We start from the raw sequence: 26,243 nt of genomic DNA on the forward strand, positions 1-26,243 counted from the left end.
ATTTTACAATGTTGTGCCCACTTCTCGTATTTTTTGTGTGGACTCTTTAGAGTTTTCTGTGTATAGTATCCTGTCATCTGTATATAATGACTATTTTATTTCCTCTCTTCCAATTCTGCATACCCTTTTTTGTTTTGTTTTTTCCTTTTGTGATTGCTGTGACTAGGACTTTTAACACTGAGCAAACGTGGTAAAAGTGGGCACCCTTGTCTTGTGCTAGGTTTTAGGGGGAAGCTTTTCATCTTCTCACCGTTTTGCATTATGTTGGCTGTACATTTGCCATAAATAGCTCTTATGGGGAGGAGTGTTCACTTTGGTCAGTTTTTTTAAAATCATGAATGGATGTTCTGTTTTATCAAGTGCTATTTTATCAAATGCTTTCTCTTCATGTATTGAGATGATCATGTCATTTTATCTTTCGTTTTGTTAATGTGCATCTCACAGTCAGTATTTGTGTTATGCTTGTGACCCTGGGATGAACCAAGCTTGACTTTGGTGTACAGTCTTTACTGTTTTTGTATTTGTTTAGCTAATATTTTGTTGAGAATTTTTGCATGTACTTTTATGAAATATATTGGCATTTAATTTTGTTTTGGTAGTGTCTTTGGTTTTAGTATCAGGGTGATGATGGGTTCATAGGAGAGCTCTGAGAATGTCCCCTCTTCTTCAGTCTTTTGGAAGAGTTTGAGGAGGACTGGTGTAAGTTCTTTCTTGTGTGTTTGTTAGAATCCCTCAGCGAAACTATCTGGTCCTGGACTTCTGTTTGCAAGGAGTTGGTTTATTACAGATTCTGTTTCAGTTCTATTGATTGGTCTTTTCAAACTATCTATTTCTTCTTTATTCAGTTTTGGTGGGATGTATGTTTGTAGAAACTTGTTCATTTCTTCTATGTTGACATATAATTGTTCCTAGTATTCTCTTACAGGTTTTTGTATTTCTGTGGTATTGGTTGTTATTTGCCCCCTTTCATTTATTTTGTTTACTTGCGTTCTGTCTGTTTTCCTTTTGGTGAGTCTGGCCAGAAGGTTGTCAATTTTGTTTAACTTTTTTAAAAAAAACAGCTCTTGGTTTTATTCTTTTGTGATTTTTTTCATCTCTATTTTATTTCCTCTCTGACCTTTATTGTTTATTTCATTCTGCTAACTTTAGGTTTTGTTTTTTCTTTTTCTAATTCTTTTAGGTGGTAGGTTAGGTTGTTTGTTGAGATTTTTCTTGTTTTTTGAGGAAGGCCTGTATTGCTGTGAACTTCCCTCCTAGGACTGCTTTTGCTGCATCCCATAGATTTTTTTATGGTTGTGTTTTCAGTGTTATTTTTGTCAAGGTCTTTTTTAAAATTTCCTCTTGATTTCATCATTGACTTACTGGCTTTTTAGTAGCATGTTATTTAGTCTCCATGCTATCTTTTTTTTTTTTCTTGTTTCTCTTTCTGTGGTTGATTTCTAGTTTCATGCCTTTGTGGTCAGAAAAGATGCTTGAAATTTTTTTTATCCTCTTATATTTGTTAAAACTTGTTTTGTGACCTATGTAGCCTATTCTAGAGAATGTTCCATGTGCACTTGAGGAGATTGTATATTCTGTTTTGTTTCTGGTTTCTTTTTTTTTATATAATGTCCTCAAAGTATCAATTATGTCTAACTCTTGTATTGTGTCATTGTTGCCTTACTGATTTTCTGTCTGGATGATCTGTCCATTGATGTCAGTGGGGTGTTAAAATCTCCTATTGTATTCCCATCAGTTTCTTGCCTTTTTTCTCTTAGTATTTGTTTTATGTATTTAGATGCTCCTATATTGGGTGCTTATATGTTAATGAGTATAATATCCTCTTCTTGTATTGTTCATTTTATCATTGTATAGTGTCCTTTATCTTTATGGCCTCTGTTTTAAAGTGTATTTTTTTTCTTTTTTTTTTTTAACATTTTTATTGATTTATAATTATTTTACAATGTTGTGTCAAATTCCCGTGTAGACAACAATTTTTTAGTTATACATGAACATATATATATATTCATTGTCACATTTTTTTCTGTGAGCTACCATAAGATCTTGTATATATTTCCCTGTGCTATACAGTATAATCTTGTTTATCTATTCTACAATTTTGAAATCCTGTCTATCCCTTCCCACCCTCCGCCCCCTTGGCAACCGCAAATTTGTATTCTATGTCTATGAGTTTATTTCTGTTTTGTATTTATGCTTTTTGTTTTTGTTTCTGTTTTTTAGATTCCACATATGAGTGATCTTATATGGTATTTTTCTTTCTCTTTCTGGCTTACTTCACTTAGAATGACATTCTCCAGGAGCATCCTTGTTGCTGCAAATGGCATTATGTTGTCGGTTTTTGTGGCTGAATAGTATTCCATTGTATAAATATACCACATCTTTATCCAGTCATCCACTGATGGACATTTAGGCTGTTTCCATGTCTTGGCTATTGTCATCCTGAAGTAGGGTTCCTTCTGGATATAAGCCCAGGAGTGGGATTCCTGGGTCATATGGTAAGTCTATTCCTAGTCTTTTGAGGAATCTCCATACTGTTTTCCACAGTGGCTGCACCAAACTGCATTCCCACCAGCAGTGTAGGAGGGTTCCCTTTTCTCCACAGCCTCTCCAGCATTTGTCATTTGTGGATTTTTGAATGCTGGCCATTCTGACTGGTGTGAGGTGATACCTCATTGTAGTTTTGATTTGCATTTCTCTGATAATTAGTGATACTGAGCATTTTTTCATGTGCCTGTTGATCATTTGTATGTCTTCCTTGGAGAATTGCTTGTTCAGGTCTTTTGCCCATCTTTGGATTGGGTTGTTTGGTGATTTCTTATTAAGTTGTATGAGCTGCTTATATATTCTGGAGATCAAGCCTTTGTCGGTTTCATTTGCAGAGATTTTCTCCCATTCCATAGGTTGTCTTTTTGTTTTACTTATGGTTTCCTTTGCTGTGCAGAAGCCTGTAAGTTTTATTAGGTCCCATTTGTTTATTTTTGCTTTTATTTCTATTGCTTGAGTAGACTGCTCTAGGAGAAAATTTTTGAGATGTATGTCAGATAATGTTTCGCCTGTATTTTCTTCTAGGAGGTTTATTGTATCTTGTCTTGTGTTAAGTCTTTGATCCATTTTGAGTTTATTTTTGTGTATGGGGTAAGGGACTGTTCTAGCTTCATTGTTTTACATGCTGGTGTCCAGTTTTCCCAACACCATTTGCTGAAGAGACTGTCTTTATTCCATTATATATTCTTGCCTCCTTTGTCGAAGATTAGATGACCAAAAGTTTGTGGGTTCATTTCTGGGCTCTCTGTTCTGTTCCATTGGTCTATATGTCTGTTTTGGTACCAATACCATGCTTTCTTGATGACTGTAGCTCTGTAGTATTGTCTGAAGTCTGGGAGAGTTATTCCTCCAGCCTCTTTCTTTCTCTTCAGTAATGCTTTGGCAATTCTAGGTCTTTGATGGTTCCATATAAATTTTATTATGATTTGTTCTAGTTCTGTGAAATATGTCCTGGGTAATTTGATAGGGATTGCATTAAATCTGTAGATTGCCTTGGGCAGTGTGACCATTTTAACAATATTGATTCTTCCAATCCAAGAGCATGGGATATCTTTCTGTTTTTTAAAGTCTTCTTTAATTTCCCTCATCAATGGTTTATAGTTTTCTGTGTATAATTCTTTCACCTCCTTGGTTAGGTTTATTCCTAGGTATTTTATTACTTTGGGTGCTATTTTAAAGGGGATTGTTTCTTTACTTTCTTTTTCTGTTGATTCATTGTTAGTGTAAAGAAATGCCACTGATTTTTGAATGTTAATCTTGTAACCTGCTGCCTTGCTGAATTCTTCAATCAGCTCTAGTAGTTTTTGTGTGGACTTTTTAGGGTTTTCTATATATAGTATCATGTCATCTGCATATAGTGACACTTTTACCTCTTATTTTCCAATTTGGATCCCTTTTATTTCTCTCTCTTGCCTGATTGCTGTGGCTGGGACTTCCAAGACTATGTTGAATAGGAGTGGTGATAGTGGGCATCCTTGTCTTGACCCATATTTTAGTGGGAAGCTTTTGTTTTTCACCGTTGAGTACTATGCTGGCTGTAGGTTTGTCATCTATAGCTTTTATGATGTTGAGATATGTTCCCTCTATACCCACTTTGGTGAGTTTTTATCATAAATGGGTGTTCAATTTTATCAGATGCTTTTTCTGCATCTATTGAGATGATCATGTGGTTTTTGTCCTTTCTCTTGTTGATGTGATGTATTACACTGATTGATTTGCGTATGTTGAACCACCCTTGTGTCCCTGGGATGAACCCCATTTGGTCATGATGTATAATCTTTTTTATGTGTTGCTGGATGTTTTAAAGTGTATTTTGTCTGAGTATCGCTTCCTCTGCTTTCTTGCCATTTCCATTTGTATGAAATATCTTTTTTTATCCCGTCACTTTCAATCTGTGTGTATCTTTGGCCTAAACTGGGTCACTTGTCGGCAGCATATTGTAAATTCTTGTTCTATCATCCAATCTGGCATTCTGTGTCTTCTGATTGAAGCATTTAGTCCATTGACATTTAAGGTAATTATTGATAGATATGTATTTATTGCCATTTTAGACTGTTTTCCAGTTGATTTTGTATTTTTTGTTCCTTTCTGTTTTTCCTTTTGTGGCTGAATGGGGTTTTTTGGTATAATACTTGTGTTCACTTCTTTCTGATTTTTGTGAATCTATTGGGGTTTTTTTGATTTGTGGTTACCCTGTGTTTCAAGTATGTTAATCCATTACTATATCTACTGGTTTTAGACTGGTAGTCATGTAGGCTCAAACACATCCAAAAAAAAAAAAATACAACTTCATAGTTCCCTCACCTACATTTTATGACTTTGATGTACTCTTTTTACATTTTCATGCTATCCTTTTCTATTCATTGCAGTTACCATCACTTGCGCAAATTTTTTTTTTTTTGATTTTTTAAAAAAATCTGTACTGGCTTATTTAAGTGATTTATTTTCAAATTGTGATTTTTCTCTTTCCTATAGATTTTTGCTTCTTTTCTATTTAGATAAGACCTTTCAGTACGTCCTTTAGAGTAGGTTTAGTATTGCTGTATTCTTTTGTTTTTGCTTGTCAGAGAAATTCTTTCTCTTCTATTCTAAATCTTGCTGGGTAGTGTATCCTAAGTTGCAGGTTTTTCATTTTCAGGACTTTGCATATGTCTTGCCCCTCCCTTCTGGCCCGTAATATTTCTGTAGAGAAATCTGTTGATAGCCTTATGGGGGTTCCTTTGTAATTTAACTTTTTTTTTTTCTTGCTGTCTTTAGAATCCTCTCTTCATCTTTAACTTTTGACATTGTAATTGTAATATCACCTTGTTTGGGACCCTCTCTGCTTCCTATACCTAGGTATGTTTCCTTCTTTAGGTTTGGGAAATGTTCAGCCATAGTATCTTAAAATACATTTTTGATCCCCTTTTCTCTTTTTCCTCCTTTTGGAATCCCTATTATGTATCTATTGGCATGCTTTATATTATCCCATGGATCTCATATATTGTTTTGTTTTGTTTTTTTTTTTGGTCTGTATGCTGTTGTAATTAGGTGATTGCCATTATTCCATCTTCCAGATCACTTTTTTGTTCTCCTGCATTATTTAGTCTATTTGTTGCCCTTAGCTCGGCTTTTGTCTCAGCAAATGAGTTTTCTAATTTTTAATTGGCTCCTCTTTATAGTTTCTGGTTCCTTTTCCAGTGATCTGCATTTTTATCAATAGCCTTTCTTAATTCCCTCAGAATTTTTATTACCTCCTCCTTGAACTTGGAGTCTGTTAGACTGGAGAGGTCTGTTTCATTGCTTGTCTTTTCAGGAGATTTCTCTTGTTCTTTTCATCAGAAGTGGTTCCTCTGCTTCTTCATTTTACTTATAGTTCTCTGACTATATGAATTTAGGAGACTCATTTACTGGGGTCTTGAAGAGCTGTTTTTATGTGGGAACCACTCTGTGTAACCTGCATGAGACTATTTTGGTGTGAGGGTGGTTTTTAGTGTGGCTGCCTACCACATCTTTCCTCGGTGTGTGCTGGTCGTTATCCCCTTGGTGGGGGAAGGGTGACTGGTGTGGTGACCAGAGCTTGGACTGGATATTGGGCAGGGCCTTGTGTTTGCTCTGCGATTGTCACAGCACTATTGGGGCAGGGTCTGCTCCCTAGTTGCTGGAGTAGTAGCCCCCAGATCCATTTCTGAACTGTGGCTGTGAGGTCGTGGGACAAGAGTGCTCCCACTGGAAGAGCCACTGAGTATTCCTCCGCAGGAGCTGTCCATGGGGAAGTGCACTCTGGTGTCACCTGTCACCCACTGTGCAGGCTCACAAGGTACACTGTTGGCACTTCCCCTGGCCCCATCTCAACCATGGGAATGCAGGCAATTGGCCTAGGTGTCCCTCAGGCGCTGTGCTCAGTCACCAGCACAGATTGACCAAAGTCAGGCATGGGGTCCACCATAGCCACGAACCTGGACCCGCCTTGGGAGCTGTACAATCAGCCCAGGCCCCACCCCTGCCTCTGTGTGCCCACAAAACCTGCACCTGGACCCATGCCAGCCATGGGAGCACCAGTAATCTGCTCAGGTGTCCCACAGCCACTGTGCATACAAAGCTGCCTACTGCAGCATAAATACACAGAAGTCACACAGCCGCTGAGACACAGCTCAAATTTCAGACCATCCCGCGGGGGGGGGGGGGGCCCACTGGCGCTTGCGCACTCCCAGGGCTCACAGAGGTGGAGCCATGCCTGCTGTGAGCATGCCGAGAACGCTGTGGCAGGGTCCCGCCCCTCTCTTTGCACATGTGTTGGCAATTGGGCTTCAGTAGCAGACCTGGGCTCCTTCCTGTGCAGACTCTTGGTTGCGGTCTGGACCATGCTCCAACACCTTCGGGCTGTCTCCCTGCAGCCAACCCCAGTCCTTGCTCCAGGTCTGTCTGCTGAAGCCCAAGTTTCAGCACCCAGCCTCCCGCATACACCAGCAACGCATGTCTGAGGCTGGGGAGAACTGCGAGGTAGCCAGGACTGACTCTGCTGGTCTTTTCCTGTTCTGCCTGCTGCAGCCTGGCTGCTGCATGCTCCTTTGAAGCTCCCTGTCTGTCCCGGCTGATCTCAGCCAGGGAAGGCGGTTCCCAGGGTGAAGGAATCTTTCTTCTTTCACAGCCCTCCCAGGGGTGCAGGTCCTAACCTGATTCATCCTACATGGTTATGTGGTTGGACCTTTTTTGCAGCTTTGGTTGTATAAGATCTTCTGCCAGTGTTCAGTAGGTTTTCTGTGAGAATTGTTCCACATGTAGGTAGACTTTTGATGTATCTGTGGGAGGAGGTGAGCTCCATGTCCTTCTACTCTGCAATCTTGATTTCTCTCCAGTACCTCTGTTAGTAACAAGTTCTCAGTAAAGTTTAATATCAAACCAACAAGATTCAGACAATGGTCCCCCATCTGCTCCACATCTGACTTAAATTATTCTAAGTGTGCTTTGACCTGATGACTGTGGATCAGGGGGCAAGCCACCAGACATGGAGGTATGGACTATGTGTATGTCACCTTCCTGCCTCTGCTTACTCTCAGAGATAAAAGGCTGAAAAATGCCAACTTCGAGAGCACTATAGCTAAATTAAGCATCTTTGTGTGGGACAAAGACACAAGCAACAATTTTTAGAAATAAATATTTATTCTAAAATTAATGCAATTGAAATTATAGGGGAGGATGTTAAGGAGAGATTATGAAAAAGCAGCAAGTACAAGAAAAGGCTTTCACACCTTACTTTTGCTTACCCAGGCTATTGGTGGTGGCTATAAAGTTAGGCCTTCGTCATTACTTCTGTCACGACTGGGCCTAGCTAAAAGCAGCTTGTTGCTACCAAGACCCACAGAGAAGGCAAAGGGGTCCCAGGTGTGAGGAGCAGGTATAAGCATCCAGACACCACTTCTTGGGTGGGCCATGCCTCTCCTCGCCAAGCACATCCTGGCCCCTCTTTCTCTAGGGTTCACCCCAAAGCAAGCAGGCGTTCAGAGAATCAAGCTATTTGGCAGAAAACTATATATAGCAAAGGCGGCGTTCCTTGGCTCGATTCTGGCAAAGTAGGAGTGGGCTAAAAGCCAGAATGAAAAGCTGGGTTACCTGAATGACAGCCTTCAGAACCTGAATAACCCAGTGGTTACGTGTGCAGGTAGCTGAAGGGTTCTATCAGCTCCCAAACCCAGTGCAAGGCTTGAAGTCTGTCCTTTGGTGAGACAGCCACACTGCCTAGCTGCCTGCAGACCACCACATATATAGCTCAATCCATCATTAAGGTATAAGTAAATGTGGATGGAAATGACAAAACATAAGGGTCCTGGCCCTGGGGAACTAAAGACTTGAGTTCCAGACCTCCTTTAAACCAGTGTGCCCATCACTCCTGGTGGAGCTACAGAGGAAGTGCTTGGAATTGAGTGGAATTGCTGCTCCCCATGTCTGTCAATTGGTCCTAATATCAGTGTCCACACACAACCATTTCACCACAAGGGGGCGCTCACTCACCAGCAGCCAGTTGGGCGCTGCCGCGCTGTGCCTAAATAAACAAGTGAATGCAACCATCGACAATGATTAGGATTTGAGACATTTAATCACTTAATTGCTTCTTGAGAGTATTGCTGCAATTAGGAAGCATTGAGATGGAAAAGGAAGAGGTTAAAGAGAGAAAAGATCTAAAAGAGGCAAGTACCATTTTCCAAGTATAAAACATCATATTAAAAGTGACATGGCAGTATATTCATGCGACTACTAATGCACAAACTAGACAGTCTGATTTTTGCAGAGGCCAATGTGACATCTGCTAGCAACATGATGTTAAGACATTCCACCCACCTCTGCCTGACTAGGTGTTAACTAATGTGCACAGATACATAGAGAATAGAAAGCCCACAAGTACTAAGTCAGACTAATGCTCATGATCATAAAGTGGCTCGCCACAGCAGGTCCCTTTGAAAAACACCATCGCCCCTTAGCAGCAATGTCACAGCACAGAGGAAGGTCATGGGGAGACACTGGAAGCAACAGCACACTCTGTAGGGCACCTGCTTCTCTGACAAACCACAGTGGTGCCTGCTGGGCCACTCTGGGTCTGGGCTTTCTCCAACACAACGACCGCACTGGAGACCCAGGGACGTTCATGCACAGCTCTGACTACAGCTCCTCTCAGGAGGTGCTCGGCATCTGGGAAGAATATGACTCTCATGTCTGAAGAAGCTCAGCCTCCAACACATGCATTCTCCAGCCACCCTTGGAATCCACAAAAGACAGAATGAAACGCACCAGCCTTGCAATGGCACGGCCAGTGGGTCAGTTACCGTGGAGGAAGTACAGTGCTAAAGAACACTTCAGACAGATGTGCTGAGCAGCTGGGGGCAGTCTGGGTGTCTTGGCTCTCCAGGCCAGCACTCCCAGTGAAGGGGACTAGAGGACACCAGCCTGAAGAAGCTGAATATTTAGAAGTCCCTGAGGAGGGTGGTGGAACCGAGGACAATTACTCCTGATTTATCCTCTACCCAGCTAAAAACCTTGAAAGACTGACCCATTTCCCCTTGAACCTGGGTCAGGAATAGCCCATCACTGCTGGCTGCAGAGGAGGAAGGCACACGGTATGTCGTCATGAGAGCAGGACAGTGGCTCAGCCTACATTGGGCCCCATGCAGAGGGAAGAGGGAGAAAGTGGGTGCAGGGTTGGGTCCCGTCCCCGCACCACCCTGAGCAACTAGTCTTAATAAGGAATCCCAGACCCCAGGCCACAACTGACACTTGCATCCTGTTTTCCTATTCCAGAAGGTTTATCTCATCCTAGCCAGGGCCGAGGAGTGCAGTACCTGAGGCTTAACTGCCGTAGTACCTTTGGGAGCTGAATAAAGGGGGAAGAGGCAGGAAGACCACACTAATGGAGAGAGATTTTCCTTACCTTGGGGGCTCTCACACCCTCCTCACACCTACCTCAGGTAAGTCAGGGCACCTTGTGAAGGTGCTTTGAGCTGTTCCTTCAAGCAAACATTCTCCTACATGATGGCTTAGAGCAACAGGGGAGGGGAGGACCGCCACCAACTCTGGTGACACACATTTGAATTTGGGTGCTCATCTTACTCTGATACTCAGAAAAGTATAGAAAAGGGTCTGGTTCTGACCATCACCAGCCCAGGAGAGGGTTCAGGTGTGCTCTGAACACTGGCAATTCAGAGAGGCAAGCACCAGGGCCAGAATGTCCTAGTCTCTGGAAATGGAGTTCTCTTGAACCCAGTCCATGGAAGCAGGGACAAACCAGTGGCATTATTTCAAACAAGAATCTTCAAAGATGATGGCAACAGAGTATGAAATGGGGACTGCAAGCATGGAAGAGGACCGGTGGACCAAGCAGATCCGCTTGGCCATGCCGACCCTGCACAGCAGGAACAACAGCCTGGGCACTCTGGGTCCTGGGAGGGTAACAGGAGCTGCACTAGGAGGGGCTGCGAGACAACTAACCGCTCCAGGAGGGGCTGGAGGAGCCGTCTGCCTGAGGTAGCAAAGCAGACCTTTTCCTGTCTCAAAACTTACCCAGCCTCCCAAGGAGTCAGGACAGGTCAGAGCTGCCACACAGTGATTAAGTGAAGTTGAGAGCAAGAAACGTTAGAAAAGGAGATGGTTAAAACAATTCCCAGGGTAACATTTAGAACAAGGGCAAAATAATTGTGTAAGGGAATCCTCTGGTCTTCACATTATAGAACCACAGAAGGATGCCAATACTCCTGAGGCTCAAGCTGTCCGCGGTCTGTTCCGTTGTGCTGTGTGGAGCAAGACCAGATGAAACCGCGTGGCCTGTTCCCCACCCCGAGAGCCTTGTAAAGGCCAGATGCCCCTCGGGGCTACAGAGGGTCCCAGCTCAGCGGGGTTTTGGAGAACCATTCATCTGGTTACCCTGAGTTACAGTGTCTGTGCTGAAAAGGCTGTCCAAGAAGACAGAGGACAATTCTGCCACGAGGTTCCTGTCAACGGTAGCCTGGGCCATGCCGTAGATCGCGCCCTACAAATCCAGTCAGAGAACAGTTGTTAGTGAGGAGGGGCTCACAGCAACGATGGAGCTGTGCCTGCCTTCCAGTGCCCTCCTCTCTCCCACTCCACTCCCACCCCAGGCGCCATCCCAGCAGAAAGACAGCTGGCGGAGGACATTTTTCACAGGCACTTGCCAGTCTGCCTTTCTGCCCAAAGAACTATCCTATGGGGTCTGGTGTAGAAAAGTCCAGCAGAAACAGGCTTATTGCCTTTCCTGTCTCAAAATTCTCTTTTCCAATGGACACCACCACCACCTGCCTTTCTATACCAATTCCAAGTTTATAAGGTGCTTATTGTATCTCACATATCTCATTTGAGACTTAAAAGCCCTGGGAATACCCATTAATTAATAAGGAAAGAGATTTGTGGTTAAAGGGCAGAAGGAGGAACAGACTGGAGGTCATCTGATTCTTTCAAACCCACCACCTAAACGTCCACAGGAAGGAAAACCCCAGTGTCCCTACCATTCCTGTGGTCTTTGCTTTAGGATTCTTCATGATTTGAGTGATGGATTCCCGGATGTCCTTTAGGAACTGTATGGCTACTCGCTTCCGGGTGTGTACCAGTGTGACGCAGAAGTGAATGCTACAGGAGAAGGGACAGAGAGGTGACTCTTAGAAAAAAGTTCTAAAATTTGCTGGTTGCTTCTTCCTGTTATCTGAGACAAGCGGAGGTCATCCATGTTGTTCCCAGTCCTGGGCATCGGGGCTGTCAAGCGTGGGCTGCGCAAGGGCTTCCTGCTCTCAGTGTGATCAAGAACCACTCCTGCGCTGTCCACCCCTCCCCTCAGGAACTGTCAGGTGCTATGCCTTCAATCATGTGACAACGAATTTGGGATGCGTTTATCTTAGATGATAAACCTTGGGGATACAGCCACAGGGCTGGGGTCTTGAAGGACTTCAGGGCAAAGAAGGAACTCTAGCTCCCCCTGGAGGGAGAACGGGGTACAGAGGGATTGTGAAGAGGAAAGAGAGTCCAGATGGGACTGACAATGGCAACGTGTGAAAGGATCAGGGGTGCATGGAGGACGCTGAAGAGACCTATTCTTTTGGGGTGGAGTGCTTATCTAAAGGCTCATGGAAGATTTTAGGTTAGAAACACATATTAAAGATAACAGTAGCAGGCCTGAAAGATGAGAGGCCTGCTGGAAGGTTCTGAGCTCAGTATAACTCAGGTAATAAGAGCACCTAAGGATGCAGGAGTACGGAGCCTAGAAAGCGAGGGAGTCTGGGGGGGGGGGGGTTGGGGGAGATCTTGTGACTGACCGCTGGCCTCAAGAGGCTGCCACCTAATTTTGCCAGAGTTTAAAACTAACAGCTCTTGTTCCTAATACCGAGTAACTCCAGGTGGCAAGACGGACATCCTACAGATCCTACAGTTGCCAACAAAGAGCTGGACTCCAGCAGTCAATGTCTATACTGCAGGTCACCTTGCTACTCAAGTTCTTCAAAAATCAGGTAGCAAAGGAATGGAAAGAGGCTTCTTCACACTCACCTGGGTGGGAACTGCAACTGGTTCAAGTTCCACCCCTTCGCAGTCATCAGGTTAAATAGTCGGTAGATGTCAAAATCACGGGAGCCCAGAGCAATGACGGACAGTTGAGGATTCCCAAAAACAAAGACGCCTTTGATGTTTTCCAGTCTTAAACAAGAGGAACAAAAAGGAAATTCAGGTACATACACTCCTCTGCCCATGATCCCATTTCTCCCTTACAATCTAACCTTTTGGGGCTTTAGTTTTCTCATCTTCTAAAATAAGATGGCTAGACTGAGATCAGTGGTCCTTTAATATGACAAATATTTAAAGGCCCAAATCCCTCTAGATCCAATGAATCAGGACCACTGGCTCCTGTCTGCCCAATTCCCAAATTATGATCTGCCCCCAGGGATATCTGAGGGATAAACAATGTACTTTTTTAAAAAATCCTGGAAAAATAATCTCTCCATCTCTCTTTCAAAAGTCATCCATGTACCTTCTAAGGCAAGAAACGGTACAGCAGTTTGCACCAGATGGGTGTATCAGGACTATATGCAGGCCGAAAAATGAGCCATGCATATGGGCTGCTTTCATTCACCTTCAAGATTCAGGAAAGCTCTCCTGCCTCAATCCCGGTGACACACAGACAGGCAGGTAACCCATGAACACATTAGGCAAAGCATGCAGCCTGGTTCTAGCCTTAACCCCAGATTTCACACCCCATCCGTCCCCATTCCATCTGCCCCCTCTCCGAGTCTTTTCTTATCCCAGTGATTCTCCAACTGTAATTCTTAGACCAGCAGCATCAGTATCCACTGGGGACTTCCCAGAAATGCAAATCCCTGGACTCACGTTCTAGCCCTACTGAATCAGAGTTCTAGGAGTGGGGCCCAGCAATCTGCATTTTAACAAGCACTCCAGGTGATTAGGAGTCAATCTCAAGTTTAAGAACCACTGTCTTAACCAGTAAGCTGTACATCAGCAACATCAGCACTTGGTAAGAGCTGCGAGTTGTTAAGACACTCTTAACAAGATGACCTACAGATGAAGCCCAGATCTGACCCTCCAGGTCACAGCACAGGGCGGGAGCTTATCCTCCCAGGCCAGCACCCCACTCCTAAGCTGCATCCTAAACCTTCAGCCTCGTGGGGGACTGCAGATGGGCTGGGACTGGGGTGCTTAGCCAGACAGATGCCTCGAGCCTATTAGTAGACAAAGCAAGAGACAAGGCAGACTCCCAGTCTTCTACACATACTCTGACTTGAGGAAGCGAGTGGTTTTGATGATCTGTCTGGTAGCTTCAACATAGCCGCTCTCACCAAAGTGCATCAAGGCGGCCCAACAGCCTGCACTAATGCCGCCAGGCCGTGAGCCCGCAATGGTGGGGGAAGCATAGATGCCGCCCTGCCAATCCGTGGCAACGAAGAACTGATAGCTCCTGTATTTCTTGTCACTGTATAACACCACTGAAGAGCCTTTGGGGGCGAAGCCATACTGCGGGGGGAAGAAGCAGACAGGTGAGTGAGTGTGCAGTTCCGTGTGGCGCCCCTGCCCCAGAATCTGTCTCATCATGCAGGTTTCCCCTTCGTGTGTCAGGTTCTCTGTGTTCCCACTCATGTTAAGATTTCCAACTTATAATTTATTAAAGGGCAGAGGAAACTTAAGGGGTGGGACTTAAATTCTCTACTTTAGGGATGAGGAATCTGAGGCACAGGGGAAAAAAAAGTCTTGTTCAATTAATAAGTTTACTTCCTGTCTCTCATCCAGCCTGTGCTTTTCCTTATTTAAAACACTGCTTCCGTCATGACACACCACCCTGGAGTAAAGATAACTTTCCACTGGAAGCCAGGAAAGGATAGAATTCAGGTCACCTGGAGCAACTACAGTCACGATCTGACTCCCTTTCCATCTTTTTTGCTTAGTATTACACTTCCTTTTTAAGAGCACCATGGTGCTCAAAATCTAGAAGCTACTTAATCCAGCTTTAAAATAAACTATGTACTTGACTAATGTGCCTTCCTAATGAACTCTCACTCAAGTTACCTTGGAACTAATTTCACTCCCTGAACCACCCAAGGACGGAGGGTAAGAAAAATGGCATAGGGTCTGTCAAGATGTAGACTTTGCCTCAGTCCCCCAGGGATGGCAGGGATGGACATTCCAAACATTACAAGCTCAACATTCCTGAGCATGTAAGTTCATCCCTTTCCCAAAGGACTCTTCCATCCATATACTCTGGTCACTCAGATTCAAGAGCCCCAGGAGCATAGGAGCTGCAGCATTAATTAGGAATTCTGGTACCAACCTCACCTTCACCCCCTACCCCAAGGATCTCAAGGCTTCAGGGAACCTTTGAATAAGGGCCACTACATTAGCATGTCCTAGTTGCATACAGTCACTGGATACAGAAATTCTCTTAGCCAATACGACACAAAGATAGCAGGTTCCTTTTCACTACTGCCTGTCACCTGTCGCTGTACCTTGTCATATGAATCAGCTGCCCTGGTGAGAGTACAGAGCCAGATTTAGTTTTATACTTACAAGGAAAGCTAATGCTTTAACCAACTTACTTCATTGATAATAGTCAAAATAACCAACTGTCTACTTTGATTAACATGCGGTCTCTTCCCTCACTCACCTTATGAGTGTCCGCTGAAATGCTGGTCACACCTTTCACCCGGAAATCAAACGGCTGCGCCAGCGGGTATCCGGCTTTCTCCATAAAGACGATGAGGAAGCCCCCCAGACAAGCGTCCACATGAAGAGGTATTTTGTACTTGACAGCCAGCTAGTTCCAAAAACCAAAGGCCATAAGAGAATATCAGTTAGAGCCCTGTAACAGAAACTCCATGAGACATGGATGGAAAGGTGGGGTTATAGCCACAGGGCATTATGTACTGTCTTCCATGTTTTAAAAACCTGGCTATTTTTGACCATCTTAATAAAGCTCATTTTTCAAATATATTTAGCCTTAGAAATAATTCATCTGAAATGTGGTTTCTGTTTTATATTTAAATATGCAGAACCTCAAACTCACTGCAAAATCAAGCAATAAATGAGCATCACTCTGATTTAGGCGGCGGAGGGAGGAGGGTCCCACGCTAGTAACTGCAGGGCAGGAGGGAGGGGTGCTATGTGGCAGCATAGTGACCACCACCCTCTTGGAGGCAGGCATGCTCTTAAGTGCAGACTACTTCCTGATCTGAATTGAAATGTCCGTACTCTTTCAGAATGTCCAGTTTAAACAAAGGCTTCTTCCTTGTGATAGCTCTCCCCCAAGGCAGAAGCTGGTCACTGTCAGAGGCTCAAGCAGAGCTGTGCAGCTTACCACAGGGCTGATGAGAGATACTCATCACCACTGGGCTGAAATTTCAACTCAAAAATCACTTCTATTTGCCAAGGACTGCACAATTAGATTCTACTTGAGAACTCAGTTTGACTCCATCTCTCCCACATACCTTGGCCACTTCAGGGACAGGATCTATCACGCCATGAGGAAACTGCGGGGTGGAACAGACGAGCATGGCAGTGTTCCTGGAGATGGCTCTTCTCATTGCCTGCGGGGTTAAAGTTGAAAAAAAATGAGAAGCCACATCAGTTACTCTTCTCTTCTGCTGCCAAGAGCAAGTGAGGCTACCAGCTTAGAGCTTCGGTTCCACTAATGCCCCTGCCTCACTCCTCCAGCCTGGAAGACTGCCTCCCCACCACAGTGGCCAAAAACAAACACCGGGGGAAAATAGTCTGAGCGAACAATACAAAAACAGCAAAATCACCGTGAGGGTAAAAAACAATATTGGATTAAGAGGCAAAAGAGCCAAATATGAGTCCTGGCCCCACATAACAGCAGTGAAACCTTGAGTAAACTACATAACTTCAACCAAGGTGTCTCCTCATTACAATAACACTAACAGCTTCTACGACCTCCCTGGGCTGTCAGAAGGCTCAAATGTGATTCTGACAGCACTCTAAAAACTGGAAACTTCTTCTACATAAATGCAAGGCATAAAAATAATTACCAAAGAATTATTATTCAGGCTTAAAAAAAGAAAGAAATCCTGCCATCTGTGACAACGTGTGTGCACTTGGAGGACAGTATGCTAAGTTAAATAAGCCAGACACAGAGGGACAAACACCGCATGATCTCACTCACATGTGGAATCTGAAACAGTCAAACTCATAGAAGCAAAGAGCAGACTGGATGCCAGGAGCCGGAGGATGAGGGGAATGTGAGATGCTGGGCAAGGGGTACCAAGTTTCAGCAAGACAAGACGAGTACATTCCGGAGCACTAATGCAGCCGTGTGACTATACTGAACAGTGTGGCATTATATACCTGAAATCTGCTTAGACATCTAGAGAGTAGTCTTAAGTATTCTAACCATGAAAAAAGAAACAAAATGGTAACTGTGTGAGGTGATGGATATGTTGAATAGCTTGATTGTGGTGATTATGTCACCATGTATACATATATCAAAACATCAAGCTGTATACCTTAAATATACAGAAGTTTTTACTTGTCAGTTAATTAGTCAGTTAAAACGTTAGTAAAGGCTGGGGGTGAGTAATGCCAGTGCTAATAAACTGGATAGTTTACTTCTGAAAAAAAACACTATTATAATGGCAATGGTACCAACTCAGGCCAATCAAAAACTTCAGTGTGAGGCTTGGGGCAAGTTAGTCCATGCTCATCTTATAAACGGAAGAGAAAGGGATGGTGCTGAAGCAAAACCCAGGTCTTTAAAGTCTCCACTTAGTCTCGGCTTCCTACTGGCGCTCATGCATCTATGGAAAGACTGAAGCTGCAATGACTCACCACTGCCAGCAGCAGGTTTTGCAACTCTGGCTGCTACTATCAAAGGCATTTCGAGCCTATCTGCATGTGATGCTGGAAAATGCGAGTCATCGGGTGCACTTCCTGCTTCTCGCAGCCCAAGACAGGCAGCAGCCCTTCAGAGGAACTCACCCGAATATCCACCTCCATCATTTTGTTCAGTGGAACCCGTATAATCTTCATCCCAAAATAATTGGCAGCTTTGTCAAATGCAGCATGGGCACTCTGGGGGGCTATGCTACATGACAGGGAGGAAGAAAATGATGAAATTCAGATCAAAGCAGGGTCCAAGAGACAACATGGCTAGTGGCTAACCTGAATCACCAGGAGTAAACTTCTATTTTCCTTCAAATTTTTAAGTGTTTGTTTTAGTTTCTTTTTAAGCACAAACAAGAAGAAGTCAAGACGTTTTCTAGAGCTTCTCCCTATAATTTAGGAAATCACTGGCAGCAGGAAGAACTCGGAAGTAGTGCCACATGGAGGGATCCTAAGCATAATTTAGGGCTGCCGGGTAAAAGATTAAGGACAGAGAATTTAGATCAGATCAACATAAAGTCGAGCCTACTTAACGGCTGCCTATCCAAAGATGGATTATCTCAGAGGGGAGCAAGCTTCCTGACATGACACACGTTGAAGCAGAAAACGTAAGACTGCTTGGCAGGGATGTTACAGCAGCAGTCAAGCATCAGACCAATGGTCCCCTCCACCTCCGAAAGACCATGATCCTGTGAAAAACCAAAACCCCCATTTTTCCTACACACTTGGAAGCAGCATTTCAAATAGTACAGATAAAGAAGTCATTTGCTTTCAGACCTCCCTCAATTACTCCACTCTTACATTACTCTCTTCCCTTTGAGAAAAATCTTTATCACTGAGTAAGCATCAAGCACCAAAAATCAATCCATGAAGAAAGACGGCAGCCTGACTTATTTTCTTAAGCTAGGTATGACTCATAGCGTGAGATCATGTGCAACAAAACCCTTAGTCCCTGACTCTTGTGGGAGAAACATTAACCCAAAAGATGTGGTATAAACATGCTGTACAAGGAGCAGGTCTAGAGAAAAAAATGCAACCAGGTATCAAAATAATGTCCATGGGGTGGCAATATGGGTCAATCTCAAAAGGATTTTTTAAATTTGTCCTCCCAGAAAACAGCCTTCAGGCTGAAATTATCTTAGGGAGTCTCCTGAAACAGTCCACTATATGTAAGTAACTTTCACTGAGCTAAGGTAAGTAGAGAGCTTTCCTTAGGCCAGATAAACTTAGAGTAAATATCACAGAATTCAAAGATGTAGTCCTATAACTCTGCCACTTTTAGAAAAAGGATCTTGTTCTTGCCTACAGCATACACCATGCACAGATGTGGGGCTGGGGAAAGGAGTGGCCTTTAATATTAACTAGCAGACCCACTTAGGATTTTGCTGAATGTGAAGGATAATGGTCAAAGGCACAGGACAGGAAGAAAAAGGACTGGAATTGCCAGAGGAAGTAAAGAAGCAGAAAACAGATTGCCAGGCTGTTTCATAGAGCAGTACCACAGACAAACCTGCAAGGGGAAAAAACAGCCACACATACAGTCAGCCCTCCATATCTATGAGTTCAACCAACCAAGGATGGAAAATATTCAGGGGGAAAAGAAGTTCCACAAAGCAAAACTTGAATTTGCTGCACACTGGCAACTGTTTACATAGCACTGACATTATGTTAGATACTATAAATAATCTAGAGATGATTTAAACTATCCGGAGGATGTGCATAGGTTATATGCAAATACTACGCCACTTATATATAAGGGACCTGAGCACCAAGGATTTTGGTATCCATGGGGTTCCTGGAAACAATTCTGTACAAATGTACCAGGACAGCTGTACATACATTTCTGGAGTTTTGATCCCATTCTCGAAGGCCAGTTCCCGATAAGCTTTGCAGGCCATCAGTATGCTCTCTGTCCCCCCAGAGGTCACCTGTAATAAAAAAGAGATGCCATCTGTGTAAGGAGTTAGGGATAGCCGCCAGCAGGCATTTCCTGCCTCGATCTTGATGGTGTCTGATGCAGAAACACGAGCTACTGGATGCAAGCTGTAGACCAGACACTGCTATCTTCCAGAAGGAAAACTTGACCTTACTGGCTAAGCCCAATCTTGGTTCAGAAGAAGAGTGAAAACTACTAAATAAGAATGATTAGAAGCTCCACACGGTATGGACAAATGCCCATCTGCCCAGACCCCACCTGTGCACAATCCACTTACATTTCTGTTATTCGTCCAGTTGCAGAGAGGATAGGGCATTTTACCCCATTCAAAAGCGTCAAGATTACTGACTTTGATTTAAACCTCTGTGCCCACTGAAGAATGTGAAACGGTGAAGTTACAACTCTAGTCAACTATGCAATACATTAGGAGACCAAGAAGAGACATTAGGACGTTCGGAAGTAAACTTGCAGTTTTGTCAAGTTTGAAAGACAAGAGAAAAGCAGAAGCCTCTAGGAATTTTACTAACTTTATGGAAATTAAAACAAAAATCCTAATGTTATTAAATGAAAGAAAATGTTTTCCTGAAGCTAGGCCTAGCCCCTCTGATACAGGAGAATTTCTTTACCAGAGTTGATACAAAAATACTCAAGAGGTCATTTCATTCATCCTGTTTTCCTCACTAGACTACAGACTCATGAAGGTGGAGACCACTCTGTTCATAATAGTATTCCTGGCACCTAGCCCAGGAGCTCACGCCTGACAGACCCTTAATCAACATTTCCTAACACCCGATCTGACTCTCAGTAAACCTGACCAACACGGGCATGTCATACACATCTGGCTATCCTTTGATAACATGTAAAAATGAAATCATTTCAAAACAAACAGGAAAAAAAAAGCCATAGCACTGAGCTAGGTGGACATTTTCTTAGGTTTATCGTCTCCAAAGAGTCATATAATCTTGGACAGCTTTTCCATTTTACAGGTGAGAAAACTGAGCCCCTGAGAGACTAAGTGATTCCCCTCAATGTCATCCATCAACATGTTTTGATAAAAAGTAAAACTTTCTACGTTTTCATGTTTAGGGCAGCTTAATATGAGACGAGAGTGGGTAATGACTGAAATTTTCTAAAATTATATCCACATATAGGACAAAAATACCATTGGATACAAAACCCCAGTGGTCAGGAGTTATATAGAAGATTAGCTGAGGAAAGTTAGTCATTTTGTGATTGAGGAAGCCTTCCTGAAACATGTGACCGTCATCCCCACGGTAAGGCCCTTAACTCTGGCACAGGACACTTGTTTGTAGGTCCCTGCATTTCTCTGCCTACAGTTGAGGTCAGCTCTGCCAGTCGTAGTGTGTCCTGTGGTCTAGCATAAAACCTCAGAATGTCACATGAGGAGCTAAGCCAGCTGTGAAGAAAGGCAGGAAAGGACCAAGTCCCCAGGGTGCTGATCTCTCACTAAAGTCCAGTAATGACATAGCAGAAATATTTCCAAACCCCCTAGTCACCCACTCCACAAGTCCTATTCTCAGTTCAGTAACTAATCAAATCAACTTTGTTATCTGTTAGGCAAACACCAGTGTCCTTCTGACCGTAAAAGCAGGAATACTCAAGTTCTACTTCTAATTTTTATTTCTGATCCCCAAATTCTGTGTTTAAATACGTTTCTACTCTCCCATTTCCCTCTACCCTCTACACCCAAAGAAAAATGGAAATCTAACTCTGAAGTAAGAAGACAGGGGCCTCAATAATTACATTAGTCGACATCTTTCAACATTTAAAAAAAAAGCCTCACTCTAATATATGATATGTATGTCAGAGAACAGGAGCAGAGCAGGACCTACTTGAAAATTATTCTTTTAGATATTATTTGGAATCAATGGCATTTGCACAAGCCAAGACTGTTTCCCATGGCAACCTAATTTCTTTAAGTATATAGTCACCACTCATCCATCCTAACTGGGGCAAGTAAGTTAATAAAAAATAAGAGTTTAAGATTAAAGAACAAAGAATGAGAAGAGCTTAAGACCTTACTTGAGAAGAGGCTTAAGACTGCTCAGCCATTTGGCTCTTGTTCCCCACCTCTGAACTTTCCTCACCAAAGTGGCTTAACAAGAGAGACAGAGATCAAAAGACATACAGGGACTGAAGTGAGAAACTCACATAATCCCACAGGAAATCAGTCCTCTTATAAAAGTCTAGGCATCAGAAGAGACTGGGGATATCAGACTCCATCTATCCTCCTCCTGATCCCTGACACGGCACTAAAACAGATCCTAATGGGAGAGGCCTGGCTTAACTGCAGCAACGCAAGAAAACCCCACAGAGTTGGACTTCTGGATTAAGATGGAAGGCTGAAGCTATTTCACAGAATTTCTCTCCTCCAAATACATGCAAGAATGAAGAAAAAAGCAGTAAAACCCTGCAATAAGAACAACCAAACAAGGAAAGAGAGAGAATCTAACACAGTAAACTTCAAATACCGGCAATGAAAAAAAAAGAAATAAGTTTCTAAAGCACAGCAGAGAGTAAAACACAGTTTCTAATCCCTCCTCCAAGCCTTGGAAACTGTCCAGGGGAGGCAGCAAAATCCTGGGAATTCTCATGAATACCCCACAAACCTTCAGAAGCAAGTGGAAGGGGCTTCCCTATCTTCAGATCATGGTGGCCAGTGAGAAATATGCAGACTGGGGAGAGAGAACACCAGGACTGACTCACTAAAGTGAGGACTCCGGGCATACAGGATGAGCTAAAGAAATCATCCAAGTCCAAAGAGTATTATTCTCTTCCAACTAGGCAGCATGAACACTGAGAGGTAACTTTTAACAAAATCTCAGAAGATTATTCTGAGATAATTCTAATACAGGTAGAACAAGGTTTTAGCTGAGCCCTCCCCTCAACTAAATACTGCCAGACAAGAGGTCACCCACCATGCATCAGAACAAATAATGTCTACAGACACGCACCCAAGCATGAGCCAAGATGAAAGAAAATGGCCACTATGCAAATATGTAAAAAGGAAAAAAAGGTACCCTGCAAAATAAAAGCCCAACTCAGAAGGTCACAACCTAAGGAGCAGAAGGAAATTCCTCCTGTTTCTCACTACAGAACAGTATCATAAGAACATGAATTCAAGAAAACAAAAGCTGAAAGACTGGACCCTGAAACAAAAGAATCACACCAAAGACCTAAAAAACCAAAGTACCAAACAGCACGATACAGAATTAATTTAAAAAAAAACTAGGAACAACAAGGAACAGACTAAACATGGCTGAGAATAAAAATATTAACTCAGAGGAAAGGTTTAAGATAAGTTTAGTGAACCCAGATAAAAAAGACAAGAGACTGAAAGCTCAGTGCCATTCTACATATGGAGAACCATGTCCATCTGGCTAGTCACAGATAACCAAAAGGTGTTCAGAGAAGAATGACAGGCATGGTTGGAAATCTGTGAAATCACATTCTCTAAGGACAGCTGAATACCCTAGGGAAAATGTGGGGAAGAGAAGATTCAGGGGGAATGAGGCTTTCAAGTACGCAAAGGTCTCCCACGCGGGAAAAAAACAATCATGGAACTTCTCTTTCCAGCAATATACATTATATACCTTGGGTAATCCTCCAACCTGAAACAACTAAAAAGCCTGGTAAAAGATTTAAGAAAATTTTTACATGCACCACTGAGCTAACATAAAGGAACACACTGAACCCCCAAACAAAGCAAAATGAAGAATCCTACAAGATAAGTGAGTACAAGAGCTGGTGTTAACTGTGAGAGTTGCTGCCAACCCCTAGAGACCTCACATTCCCACCCTGACAGATAAACAGGAGCCAAATGTGGGGCCTGCCCAAAGTAAGGAGGCTAAGAGGAGATGCTGAAAACACTGGGACGTCACCCACACTCAGGGGTAATACATACACTGGTGCAGAAAAGGACAGCAAGAAAAGCTACTTTCCTCAACCCAGATGCTCAGGTAAAGAAAAATAAGGATCTCTGAAGAATATATGACAGGACAGCTTTTACTTGAGTCTGTGATCTGAGTTCAGACTACTTCTGTAGTATAAAGCTGTGCCTAAGAACTGGACTTAAATTGATTCCAATGCAGTAGCATTTCCCAGCAACTCCCCAGTAACTGGCAGGAGTAGATACAAATCTTGTCTGGAATAACTTAACTTCAATCTAGGCCTCAAAGTTAAGTTTCTGGGAAAATCAGTAACTCACAGTTTAAAAAAAAAAATCACAAATGTAAGAATACAAGACAACATAAGTGAAACCAGCAGAAACACATAGGTAAGGCTCAGGAATGATGGAATTATCAGATACAGAAGAGAAAATAATTACATGCAATATATTTAAATAAACAAAACATAAGCCAAGGAAAGGGATTACAAAGAACAACCAAGCAGATTTAAAAAAAAAAAAAAAAAGAACCAAACAGAATTCCCAAGAATGAAAAATACAGTAAATGAAATTTTTAAACCCATGGAAGTAGTAAGGAGTAATTACACACACCAAAAGAAGGAAGTCATAAAACCCCTGTACTTGTAACCCAGCTTCAGCAAGTATCAACTCACAGCCCATCTTTCTTCTGCCCGCAGCTGGCCCAGGCATAGTCGCTTTTGAGACTATCAGCTTTCTAATAGTTACAACTTTACAGGCTTTCTGTTTTTTCTGGCTGCTTTTAAATACCACTTAGAGATGTGTTAGCCCTTCTCACTCTATCCTTCATGTCTCTTAACTGTCTGTTTGCCTCTCTGGGTTTTATTCCAGTTAATTTTTTACACTGTCTTATTCCATAAATCTGACTTAGAAACCATGCAAATATTTCACATGGTTATAAATGAACTAGGGTTTCTTGCACAAATGGCTGATTCTGGATCTGGAGCAGGAAATGTACAAGGTGAACCTAGAATATTTCATCAAATGAAAATATTCCATCAAAAAATAAAAAAGGAGGAAAGAAAGGAAGCTTTCGAAGACCAACTGAGTCATGCAAAATGACCCAGGAGCCAAAATTAAGAAGTTCTCACTGACCAAAAACAGGGTGATTTGAGCAGCAATCTGAGTGACAGCTACAACAGCCTGAAGCACACATAGTGTTCTACAACCTACCCGCCCTGCTGCTAACAGGCATCTGAATTACTTCCTGTTTTCAACTGTCATGAACAATGCGGCTATGGATATACATCTGTCCTGATACACATCGTTTTTCTAGGATATAGCCTAAGTAGTGGGATTTCAGGGTCATAAGATACGGCTATCTTCAACTCTACTGGATAAGGCCAAACTGTTTTTGTGATTGTTTAACCTGTGGTCTCTTAAAAGTTCGTAGAGTCCAATGGCACAGGAGAATGCCTACGTCCTGTAAGTATACTGTCATCTCCCCTCTATGCCACCCGTTCATCTAAATGCCAAAAAGGAACCCACTGCTAGATTATGGTTGGTTCAGTCTGTAACACTTTTGGAATTCTTTTTTGGAAAATGAATGCCAGTAATACCAGTTTTGTTAGCTACTGAGTATCTGAACATGTTGATTTTTCACTGTGCCAATGTAAAAGTAAAAACATGGCTTATTGAGGAAAAAACAAAAAGTTAACTATCAAATGTTCTTGTCTTTGGATGGGCCCTTCAATAATTAAATTTGCAGACTTTATAATGATTTTAAAAGTACTTGATAGGATTAGCACCTCTAGGTTACCATTACAGCACCCTGGGTTAAATCTAACCCTCATGCATAAGCGGAAATTTAGTTTTTTCTAGAGAAGGCAGTATCAGTTTGTAGGAACAAATCTAAACAGAAGTTTATCGATCACAGTTTAGGAAAATTAACAAACATCTACTAGAAAGAAAAGCTGAAAGAAGGAATCCTCATGTGTATCTTTAAATACAATGATACCCTCTTCCTGTATTCCTAAAACAACTGAGATTCCATTTATAGCAAAACAAAAACAAAAACTTAGCTTAAGTAAAACAAGAAGTATATCCAAAAACTACGAGATGGTGTGACAAAATCATACAGGTACCTGGATCGGTAGGTGGGAGGATGAAAGACGGAGGGAGAGAAAGGGGAGTGGAGGGAGCAGATGTGAATCTAGGATCTTCTTTAAACTATTCTAACAACTCAGTGTAAGTTTAGTTTCTCAAAAATAAAAAGCTGAAGAGAAAAAATATCCAGAAGATATATACCAAAATGCTGATACTCTATGGACTACAAAATTATAAGTAGTCTTTTAAACTTGCTGTTAATCTGGATCTTCCTACAACAATCATGTATTATTTGTGTAATGCTTTTAATAAACTCTATTTTAAGCTAAAAAAAAATCAGATTATAGGATGCCACTTGCATGTACGTACACATCCACAGGAGTCTGGTCCCCCATTGAAGAGGGAACATGCTATCCTCACAATCTCTGCCTCTATTTTACGTAGTCCTGGGAAGATATCCGGATGCAGTGGATTACTCCAGGCAAAATCTCCATAAGCCTGCAAAGAAATGCAAGTAGATGTGCAGTAAGACTATTACACTGTATAGGAAAAATTATCATGCACCAAACAAAAGTTTCTAAGTATTAAACACAACACTAGAAACTGGGGAAATGATACAGTATGTTCCCCAACCTAAATAAAGATCAAAATACAGTGGAAGAGACAGACATGCACAAATATTTATTTACCCTGTGGTAAGAGACGAAGTATAAATGCGGTTAAGCACAGACTAAAACACCAAACAGACCCAGTTTGAAATCTTAGCTTTACCTATCACTTCTAACTGTGTTATCTTAGGCCAAGTAACCTCTCTGAGGCTCAGTTTCCTCATATGCTAAAGGGGATAATTATAGTACCTACCTGATGGGGGTCTGGCCATAAGTAAACAACATAACACACGCG

At 42.5% G+C, this 26,243-nt stretch overlaps 1 protein-coding gene across 8 annotated transcripts in view; it reads right to left on the minus strand.

Annotated features, from left to right (window-relative positions):
* Positions 1-8,601: 8,601 nt before the first annotated feature.
* Positions 8,602-26,243, minus strand: part of SGPL1 (sphingosine-1-phosphate lyase 1) — a 97,468-nt gene continuing 79,826 nt past the window's right edge. For all 8 annotated transcript variants that reach the window (XM_064488085.1, XM_064488087.1, XM_064488083.1 and 5 more), the window contains 9 exons: positions 25,710-25,838; positions 19,252-19,340; positions 17,509-17,614; positions 16,005-16,103; positions 15,185-15,334; positions 13,802-14,040; positions 12,565-12,711; positions 11,535-11,655; positions 8,602-11,041 (listed from right to left, as the gene is read on the minus strand). In XM_064488085.1, coding sequence (XP_064344155.1) covers positions 10,901-11,041; positions 11,535-11,655; positions 12,565-12,711; positions 13,802-14,040; positions 15,185-15,334; positions 16,005-16,103; positions 17,509-17,614; positions 19,252-19,340; positions 25,710-25,838 — 1,221 coding nt within the window. In that variant the 3' untranslated portion in view covers positions 8,602-10,900. The remainder of the gene's footprint in view (positions 11,042-11,534; positions 11,656-12,564; positions 12,712-13,801; positions 14,041-15,184; positions 15,335-16,004; positions 16,104-17,508; positions 17,615-19,251; positions 19,341-25,709; positions 25,839-26,243) is intronic.

The sequence above is a fragment of the Camelus dromedarius genome, chromosome 8 (genome assembly GCF_036321535.1).
Source record: "Camelus dromedarius isolate mCamDro1 chromosome 8, mCamDro1.pat, whole genome shotgun sequence".
Lineage (NCBI taxonomy): Eukaryota > Metazoa > Chordata > Mammalia > Artiodactyla > Camelidae > Camelus > Camelus dromedarius.